The 11,496-nt window shown below is 33.3% G+C and overlaps 1 protein-coding gene across 1 annotated transcript; it reads right to left on the bottom strand.

Moving 5' to 3' along the window:
* Nucleotides 1–608: 608 nt before the first annotated feature.
* Nucleotides 609–10,585, bottom strand: LOC140987399 (uncharacterized). Its single transcript, XM_073455883.1, has 3 exons — nucleotides 10,509–10,585; nucleotides 1,157–1,241; nucleotides 609–903 (listed from the first exon to the last, which is right to left on the bottom strand). The coding sequence occupies exons 1-3, from the start codon at nucleotides 10,574–10,576 to the stop codon at nucleotides 679–681; spliced, it is 378 nt and encodes a 125-aa protein (XP_073311984.1). The 5' UTR covers nucleotides 10,577–10,585; the 3' UTR covers nucleotides 609–678.
* Between the last annotated feature and the right edge of the window lie 911 nt (nucleotides 10,586–11,496).

Consider the following 11,496-nt stretch of genomic DNA (forward strand, 5'->3'; position numbering starts at 1 on the left):
TTGGGCAGAGACGGGGGAGGGGGGACATCATGGAGAAGTGCAGGGAGTGGAGAGAATCTCACAAACAGTGAATAAGGAATGAAGGATCGACAGAAAATGAAAGACAACACATACAACACAACACATTCAACACAAATCTGAAAATATTCTCTACAAAATTTTAGCCTTCAAGCATTCTTAATTTCTAGTTGTTTCAACAAATTTTTTTCATTTTACATATTCTCATTCCATATTTAATCATAATTTTATTATATTTTTGTTTTTTGTAATTTTCTATAGGTTTGCATATACATAATCATGTTTAGGTTTTATTTCTTCAAATTTTAGTGTCATTTAATTTCCATCAATTTCGTCTATTTTGGTGCATATTTTTTTGGAAGATTGAAAATAACAATCAAATTTTGGATTCAGTCTATTCGTGTTTAGTAGTTGGATTTATTACGTTTTTACTCGATTTCATGCTTTTAGCACTGGACACACACTCATCTACAAAATTGTGTACAATCAGTATGTTTTCTATATCGATCAACATGCACGACTAATTTTAGAATTTTTTTATACCGAATTTTTAATCAATAAAAATTAAATAATAATCAATTAAACAAAACTCCATTGAGTAGCCATGGACCAATATGAAACTTGAAACTATACAATACAAAACAAATGATTAACCACATGTTAGGTGTTGAATAAATTGGATGACATAGTTAAGTCCAAATTGATAGGACGATTATGCCACCAACTGCTACCACATTCATCTGATGTTTCCGGAGGATAATTCCGTAAATTACCTCCAACATTTTCTGCGTTTGTTTCTAATTTTAAATCTATATTTATGTGTTGAATTCCATCACCTCTCTTCCTTATTGAATTATTGACTGCGCTTCCCCTTGCACCGTCAACCTAACAAAAATATATAAATTAAATTATCAAATTCGTCAAATATAACAATGTTTGAAATATAATAATTTTTTTAATTTGGTACATATTCTAAAGTACTTTCGATAGAATGTTTTTGAATCCTGCATCAATATGTTTTACGTCAAATAAAATTAATATTTATCAAAATTTAATGTTGGATTCAAAACCTTTCTATCGAAAGTAGTTTAAAATATTTGCCACATTCATTAAAAAGGTGTCAATGTGTGCCACTCACCTGGTAATAATTATGCACATTTTCTTCTATTCGGTTAATTTTCCTTGTGGGTTGGGAAATTTGTTTTCTTTGAAGTGATGCTTCTCTGCAAAAATATATTGAATGTTAAAGCAAACGTAATAAGAAAACAAATCCGATGTAACATTTAAACTATGAAACATTGTAGATTAAAAACCCATTGAAATTGTAATTGCTAAATATATAACTCCATGTTATGTACAAATATAACAGGAAAATGGATTTAAAATCGAGATAAGGAAAACTCATCGTTTCAGGGGTAGGTTTATGTAAAAACTCAAAGCAGGAATAAGAACATGATAGTCTTGATCATGGGAGAATGATGTGTATTTGAAGCAAGTTTAACAATCATACTTGAAAATTAATTCAAATGGGTTCTATGAGTACACTACAAAATTAATTTGGATGTACACAATTCATATCGCGACTAGATTATCTTATTTTCGATGATTTATATCTCATCTAATACGAAAGTCCCAAATTTGAAACAAGGTTTTGTGTTGAAGACCCAAAAACTAGATTATCATAATTTATCTTCTTTTCTTCCCCAAAAGAACTAATCCTTACAAAAGTTCGATAGACACTGGCTAGGATTGGTTGTCTAGTCTAATACGTATTTATATGATTTGGTGATATGCCCTAAGTCAACAAAAATCTCAGAAGCAATAAAAAAACAGCAAACAAGCTTGTTCAGTAGACCGCACTTCAACATATCCATTGTGCAATTATAAGAAGTTTTATTATCTCTAAGGATCTACCAAAGAATTCACTGAACTTTCAGATAACTTTTACAGTTTACTGAATAAGTACTGACGTATGTATTTGTAACGGCCCAAATTCAACGACTGTCTCCACTGTAAAAGACGAGTCTTTCCAGCATGACTATGTCATCACTCATACGCACCCTAAGAAACTTTCCAGGTGGTCACCCATCTCAAAATTGCCACAAGTCAAGCATGCTTAATCTTGGAGTTATTTATGTTATGAGCTACTGAAAAGAAGATGCACCGTCATGATATAAGTAGTACATATCAAATCTTTTAAGCACTCCTCAATTGCAAAGTCTCATACCTGAACAGTTTTATAATCTGTCTTCTTTCGGTGTAAGATCGGTTCATTCATGTTCCCTTCGCCTAAAATCCTGTTAGGAGCCGCTCATTTTCCTTGCAACCTCATGGCACCGACGATTACCCCCCGCCCTCTTCGGCCCTGAGCCTCACATACGGGTCGTGGCCAAATATGGAAATACGATCGTCGGACTTCTTCTGGGCTTTTTCCCATAAACCGACTCCATCAAGGGGCCATTTCTCTCGCGATATCCCCAATCATATCTTTGGTACCACAGTCAATTCACATAATTCAAATATTTTTCCTTTCTTTTAATTTATAAAATATAGTGTCCTTCAAAAATCATAAAATAGCATTTTTCGAGAAAAATCGTACAGCCTTTGCATATATTATAAAATTATCATATTTTCATCATAATCATTTTAAAATATCATTTAGCATGTAATATGATTCTTCGGGACACTGTCAGACCTTTCGAACTACCCGAAACATAAAATGACCATTTTACCCCTAGACTTCGAACTTCTCAATTTTGACTTTTTCCTAATTTTTTTAACTCGAACATATCCCAATTCATCATATAATTTAAAATTTGACTTCTAATATTTTTCTTAAACGTAAACCCGATCATTTCGATTTAATGACCTAATAGCTAAATCGTGAATCGTTTTAAACCCGAATATATTCAAGACTTAATATTTTCATCCCAAAATTTTATACTTAGACTTTTCATCCCTAAACTATCCCCATTAACCACGATCCAACCCCCGTGGACCTGGTTCGAGTCCCTTATTTTTCCTAGCCATTTTCGAACCTCTTTGAGACCAAACCAATCCAACGCACTCAAAACTCTCGAGCCACACTTGAGCCACCTTGGACCAAACCACTTCCAGACCACCAACCATCCTCTTGGACCCTACTGACCCTACTGGACCAGCCCCTGACCTGCTGCACCAGCCCCTTCGCACCCTAAAACCCTAACTTTCAAGACTCCACCATACACTTTCTTCGCTATTGTCCCACCTTTGTTTACCCCTTAAACGAAACTTTTTACAATCATTTAATGTCCCTTGACGGCAGCATGTCCTTTAGAAATCATAACCCGTCTCAAACGAGCGCAAGAACGTCAAAACTTTGAAAAATATTCATCCAACCGTCAAATAATTTGATCAATATAATTTTCATGCTTTAAAACATAAAACACACACATTATGATTTGAATTGTGCAAAAAAAAAAAGCTTAGAAACGTGTCTTTGCATTTAAAACGCTCGAAATACAAATACCGAAGCGGTGGAACGTTGGTGACGAACGGAGCACAATTTCTACCCTTTTTCTACAATTTTTTCTCGTCAAAACCCTACCAGAAATCCACCTTGGGATGCAAGGGAGTCGGGTGATCGTTGTTGGAAAGAAGAACGAGGAAGAAAATCGAAGAACGAAGGGGAAAAAAATCGGAATTCCTTTGCCTAGACTCCAAGATGATGATATGTGATATGTTATTATCGACAGACAAGATGATGATATGTGGTATATAATTATCGACAGACCTATTAAAATTATTAAAGCCAACACTGCAGTTGCCATTACTAGTGGAGCACCACAAATGATTGAAATACATATATCAGAATGGACTTCTGATGATAAGAAAAAACAGACTTGGATAACATTGCAAAAGACATCTTTTACAAAACCATACATAATAACGCCTTCGAAAAATCAAGATACGTACCAGTGCAAAGAAAATCTGGGAGAAACTGATTCAACTTTGAGAAGGTAAAGATCATAAAAAAGATAAAAGATTATTGTTGCATTTCAAAAGTCCCAGAACATCAAAATGAAGCCTGGAGAATCTTTTAAGGATTTTGATGAATGATTTAGTGGCATCATTAGTGAGTTGGATGCTCTTGAAAAATATTACACCAACAAAGAAGTCGCCTTGAAGGTAATAAAATCTCTTTCAAGAGAATGTCATGTTAACAAAATCTCAATGAGATAATCCAAATATTTGAAAAAATTGGAGTTACACAACTAGTTTGCTAATCTGAAAGCATACGAGTTTGAGTTTCAGACCAAAAGCGGAAAAAAAATCCACCTCTAATCATCCGACCAAAGCTCTTACTGCTGTTGTTGTTGAGCCCATTCAGGAGAGAACTGCGGAACAAATCAACAATGACGTGATGTCATTATTTTTTAAGAAGTTTGACATGTTCATGAAGAAGAATCATAGAACTTTTAAGAATCATAACAAGAATTATAAGAATGAGTCACCTGCCGGTGACATGTCCTATTTCAATTGAAGAAATATTTGATAATTTATTTATGAGTGCCCCAAGCCTAAGAAAAATGATCATAAGAAGAAGTGACACAAGAGGAATGATAAGAAGTCTCGCAAATATAAAGAGGCCATGATTGTTGAAGAGAGCAAGTGCAAGTGTGCAAAATCAAGTTATGAGTCCTCTGACTTATAGAGCCAATTCAGTGATAGAGATGCTGAAAAATTTCAATTGTTGATGGCAGATATTGATTTGGAAACAACCCTTAATGTGGTATTTGATTTTAGATATGAAGAATTTGCATGAAATGATATTTACATTGTTTAAGAGTACTCGAAACTTTCTCAGTCATTAGAAGAATTCAATGTTGAAAACAAAAACCTGACTAAATGCAAGGAACAAGTCTTCTGTTACATTAAAAAAATTACAGGAGTTACAAAAGCAATTGAGAGACTGTACATGTCTCATCTTTAGTCACAATGAAAGCACATCTTCTTAAACGAGTACAAAATTGCATCTAGATATGTGCAATGAGAAATATATTCATTTTGTGAGACCCAATATCATACATGAACATAAAGAACCTGAGATTCAGGTTGAAAAGTCTTTTGATCAAATGAAAAAAAGTATGAATTTTGGACTCGGTTATGTCCAGCTTGAGAGGAAAGCTTTTCGAAAGACTGGATCCAGTAGAGGATCAATATAGTAGAGCAAACCTCAATGAAGGCCAAACACTATTGATTTCAAATAGTAGACTTGTTCAAAAGAGATACATACAGGAAAACAAAAATAACAAGTGGGCACAAAATGATATGGTACATTTTTCTAGAAATAAATTAAAATCTCATGTTTTACACACCCAAGTGGATACTCAAACTACAAAACCCATCAGTGTAGTATGGGTTTCAAAGAGAGTAACCCAGTTTGAACACAAATATATTGGGTACCGATAAATAAATTTTTATATGCAGGGAAATAAGAACTCTACTAATATATGAAACTCAACATGATATCTAGACAGTGGAGGCTCTAAGACATGACTGGTCAAGCCAAGATATTTACAGAAGTTATCATTTGAGGGGGACCAAGGATAACCTTTGGTAATAATTTTAAGGGTAAAACCATGGGTAAGAGTAATATTATCTATTGGAACATTGTTATTAATAATGTGCTATTAGTTGAAAATATATGCTACAATCTGATTAGTATTAGCCAACATCGACTGTCACACACTCAAAATCGGAAAATGATCAACAAGAAAGCTGGTAAAACACCATATTAAATATGGAATGAGAGTAAGCCTAATCTTTCTTATTTTTATATATTTGCATGTAAATATTATATTCATAAAAATGGTAAGAATCATTTGACTGATTTCAATTCAAAATCAGATTCTTGTACAATTCTTGGTTGCTCTGCCATAATTAAAGCATTTAAATTATTTAATCAGAAAATATTAAATGTTGAAGAATATGTACATATAGCTTTTGTTGAATCTTTCAGTACTCCCGATAAATCTAATGTGAATGATTTGAGTATTAGAGTGGAAGTCTTATTTTGACAATGCCATCTCAATTTCATGTAAGAATAAAGAGATGAAGATGGAGTTCCAAGTGTTGATGGATCTCAGTTCGGAAGCTCTACTAATCAAAGCTGGCTCTTTTGATTCTAGTACTAAAGAAAAGTTTATGGTAATGGCCACTATCACTGCCAGTGTCAAGGTGAGCTAGTACTCCATTGTTCTCGATGTTACCGTTGCTGTGATCGAGAAATGCAATACTGATTTTGTTGTTCTGATCAGAAAATTTTTTGTTCTCTTATGTGTTTCTGTCTCTGCTACTCAAGATCTGAGCAAGGCGAAAATGTTAGATGTTGCAAATATTTTGGCATGACATCGCAAAGTTTATGCCATTCAAAATGCCACAATAAAGAAAGAGCTTGGTGAAGCCCAAGCGTCTGCTACAAAGAAGAATCCCAAGTGAAAGATGATTTTACGGAGTAATTCTAAAAAGAAAGATTCTAAGGGATTTGTTGCTATGTCGATTATCCTGCAAACCAAGAAGAAGCCTAGAACCATCAAGGTTAAGGCTCCCAAGTAGACTGTTTCTGTTGGTGATATTTTCTCGAAGCCATCTTTCTTTCCATCGCAACTAATGTTGTTACAATTATTCAAGTGTTTACGTCTACTGAATCTCAACCAGCACAATCCATTTCAACACAGCCTCTCTATTGCTCCATCCAGAGCTGGGTCATCCTCCAATTTTCTATTTCCCCTAGACCAAAAGGATTTGTTATTAGAGATCCTATGTCGGAAACCACTAGATTTGGATTGTATTGCCCTAATATTATTGGTATGGCAAAGGCACGATGGTTGTTGAACCAATTGCTGAAGAAGTTGATGAAGATAAAGCTCTGAAATCCTCTGCACAGACCCAATAGATTTGCACATGGAGAAAATTGATGACTTTACTGCTCACGAGATTGAATATCTCAATGAATGGGTACGGATGCACACAGATACTTGATTTGCTGTTTTTTTTTAAAAAATAAGAAGAAACTTTCTATAGCAGTAAGGCTGGAGGTCATGGATTTTAATCAAGCTCGGACCAACATCATGGCCATATCAATGACCCGAAGAAAATATAATTTTCGCAAATCTAAAATTTTCCAAAGTCAATGAAACCCTAACTTCATTGAAGGAGAATTACGATCATAATGGCCCAACTGTTTTTCAGAATGTTGCACTTATTAAACAACTCAGCAACGATCTTTCGGCCATGATGATGTGTATTTATATGATGGAAGTAGATTTTGCCTCTAGAGCTTCTTCCAAGGCACAAGATTAACTCGAAGTTCAAGCTAAGTTAATGGAGGAAGTTGAAAGTATCTGCCAAGAGATAATGCATCCAATACTCTTGCAAAATCGTCGTCTATTGCTACTGCTCAACCTCACCAATCCCTCTGTTCTCTCAACTAGAGATCTATCAGTATCCACTGTGGATGATGTTGTCAATTCAATTGCCCAAGTGGCCCTATCTATAGATAATGTGATGGATAATCCTCCAAAAAATCAAGCCACTGAATAACAAGTATTAACTCCACCTCCTCTAGAAACTAAGCCCTAGACTTCTTCTCATTTTGAGGCTCTGATTCCTTCAAAATCACCTCTACCAGAGATGATTGATGTGCAAGTATCTCCAGTCTCTCCTCCTCTTCCTCCTGCTTCTGAGGAATTTTCGGCTTATGTTACTACTATGGAAAAGGATGTCCAACATACTGCATTGTTTGTTTATTCAGACATTTCACAAACTAGCTCTGAGCTAGCACTAACTATTACTAATGTTGGCCCTTCTCCTGATCATGATCCTTCTTTTAATAATCAGGATGAGACAACATAGGTTACAACTACTCGGATTTAGGTGATGAGAGAAAGGTTTGCAGGATCAGAAGTGGCATCTCCTGAATCAAAATAGATCCCTCCAATGGAATCTAAATTAGCCGATATTTAATCACTGGGGAATACACTTGAACTACTGATAAAAGATACCAAGTTTGGTGTCACTGACATTCAAGTTGATCTTCAAAATTTCAAGATAAAGATTTTTAGCCAAATGGAAAGTATTGAGCTTGATCTTGTCTCCCTCCAAAAATATTTTTTTCTAATTCAAATGGAATTTACTTGAATCCCAAGCGACTGTGGTGGATAAATAGAATAAATTAGTTGACAGTCAACAACAAATTGATCTGGCACTTTTGGAAAGGATTAAAAATGTGCATGCCTCCTTCACTACATAGATCTCAGAATTGTTTAAATATTGGAGGCCGATGCCAAAAAAAGGGAAAGACCTAAAGGATCAAATTAGAGAGATGCCAAAAGCATTAATCCAAATCTAGAACCTCGGAATTACTTTTTATCTTGAATTGTAATTATATGAGTTCTGATGATTTATAAAAGTAGTGCACTGGAATTAATTATTGTGCTTAATTTTGGCATCATTAAAAAGGAGGAAACTGATAAGCATTTATAAGTTTTGGAGATATGCCCTGAGTCAAAGAAAATTTTGGAATCAATAAAATTCAGAAAAAAAGGAATTTTCAGTAGAACGCACCTCAGCAGACCCGTAGCACAATTATCAGAAGCTATAATATCTCTATGGTTCTACCGAAGAAATCATTGAATTATCAAATAACTTCTACTATCTACTTGATAAGTATTGAATGCTGTATTATATCATATTTGTTCTCCTAACTATTGGCTACATTTTTTCAGCAAATCCAAATACCATAAAATGTTTAGAAAATACAAACAAAAAAATTATAGTCGTTGAATGTCAATGTCACAATCATTTACTGCTACAAACTATTTTTGGAATACTACATATGACATGTGACATCCTTTACAATTTCTGATGTGGCCTTGACGTGACTCTGTTATAGCCGTTCAAATCTAAACACTGAAAATCATCTATAAAATGTCATCTCAATTTTCAGCAAATGCTCTCGCTTGATCAATCAACTATCTGCTATCTAATCTTTCGGAAATTCAAATCATTGCTGAAAATAATCAAAATGCTCATAAATTCAAATCAGATTTATTTCACATATCATCTGTCTTGAACCTTAGTCCCAGTTGTTTCAAGAATATTTTGTGTTTTCGTGTGACTTTTTTACTAATATAAAGAGTCTTTCTGTTCAGAATCATGTTATGTTAGAAAAAGTTGTTGCTAATTGTTTCAGTATACAATGTATAAGTCATTCTGAAGTGAGTGTTTACTAGAGCTCTAAAAACAAAGTCCTTTAGTGAAAACCTTAGGAAAACTAAAGAATGAGAGACGTAAAAGGGTTTTGTCCTATGAACTTTCATAAACAATTGCACTATGATTTACTTTCAGTTGCATTTTACATTTCCAATAAACTGCTCGTGGTTTACTAATTTTCACTTTGGTTCACAAAGTTGAGCTGGATTCTTTCCGCACAATTTTGTCAATTGTCTACTGAACTTTGAAGATTGAGAATCAATTTAATCTGTAAAACAAGTTGAGATCGTTGCTACTCAGAATTAAGAAGAAAACTTTTGTGAGGTGTTTAATTACTCTCGTCTAAGCATCTATACTGATCCAAACATAGTCTATTAATTTCTTCATAGAGATGATGATTTCCTCGTTTGTATCTCTTACTTTACTTTGATTCCATTGTTTGTATCATAGTCTATCCACCGGCTGGAATTTTTTTAAACGAGTCCACGATTTTTGTGAACGTATAAATTAAACCACCAAACTTCATTTTAAACGTTAAAAACTTATAAAATTTTTTTATGACGATGGAATCCGGCATGTCACTATCTTTCGATATGCGCACTGGGTCCTTTGGCTAATGCAATAGGATACAAACTCGCTAGCTAGGTAAATTAAACAAGGGAAACCTTGTGCGATAGGCTCGCTCGAAAAAGTGTTGGAAGGAAAATTGAAATCCAAACCATTGATCAAGTTCTCATTTACACTACCAACCTGTACACTCCTCAGGGACAAAAATCCTTATATTCTTATTTTTCTCCAAATTAATTCTTGTCAAGATATTTTAAAGCAATAGCACTGTGAAACAGGCTCACCGAGAAAGTGTTGTAGAAAGAATCGAATTCCTATCATTGGTCAAACGCTCATATTCTTTACTAACTCAGACACTCTCGTGACAAAAAAAAACTTATATTCTTATTTATCTCCAAATTCGTTCTTGTCACGATCTTTTAAAGCAATACCACTTGTAAGTAATTTTTTTTACCGAACGATGCATCTAACCCTTTTTTTTTAATGAATCTAACCTTTTGGATGGACTTCTTCCGACAAAAAATAATATAGGATTTCATTATCTCCATTCATATATACGTATCTTTCGAATATATGTATTACCTATATAATTACTTGGGATATAATTTAATTACAATACGATTGAACTATTAGATTTAAATATATATTCATATATATGGTAGACATACCTAAGAGTGAACCATGTAGTGTTGGGGATAACAGCCATAAACCCATGAAAGTCCGAGTGTTCCTTCATGTTTCTATACGTCTGAAAGTTAAGAAATAATACAATTTTTTAGAAATAATAATAAAATTAGGGCTCAGTAAAATTTTTATATTTTTCATGATCTATATTCAAAGGTATATATTAAATAGCACTGTACATAATTTATACAAAATTAAGCAACACAGGCATGCGATTAATATGTGTGAAAAAAATTACACATAAGCATACAGAAAATTTACGGAATGCATTTCTCAAAACGAAAAAAATTACGAAATGCATTTCTCAAAAAAAAAATTACGGAATGCATTTTAAAAAATTAAAGAATTAGATTAAATGAAATATACAATTTTTCCGAAAAAGAGGTGCGATTCAAAAAAAGATTAAAGAAACTAAAGCGTTTTAATTAAATGGAAGAAAATAGTTTTCTAATCTTTAATATTTAAATCTCTGCAATTTCGGTTCATTATATTTTCAAATTGAGTTTTAATGATGTATCTTTAATATTTTTTGCAATTTTGGTACTATCTTTTTTGTGGGAGCTCGGACATGGTATTGAACACATTAGCTTCATATTAAAAAAATATTATAATTGCAAAGATCAAAAAATAACAAACGAAGAATGAAATATGACAATTCAAACACAAACAAAAACAAACATAAAGACAACAATTTCAATTTTCTGGTAACTCAATACTACTCCATAGTGTTAATTTTCGAATAGAGTTAATTTTCAAAGAGGGGCCGATTTTTAATGTATATTTAACTTGAAATTGCTTTTTTAGAAAAGTTATGTGCAATCCTGATAAATAAATAAATAAATAAATATATATATATATATTTAATAATTTTTATATATTATCCATCTACTGTATTCACCTCCATCACATCCAATAGACGAGGGAAAACTCATTGGAGGACACAACGGCAAGCACAGTGGATACTATCATATC

The sequence above is a fragment of the Primulina huaijiensis genome, chromosome 11 (genome assembly GCF_012295235.1).
Source record: "Primulina huaijiensis isolate GDHJ02 chromosome 11, ASM1229523v2, whole genome shotgun sequence".
NCBI lineage: Eukaryota > Viridiplantae > Streptophyta > Magnoliopsida > Lamiales > Gesneriaceae > Primulina > Primulina huaijiensis.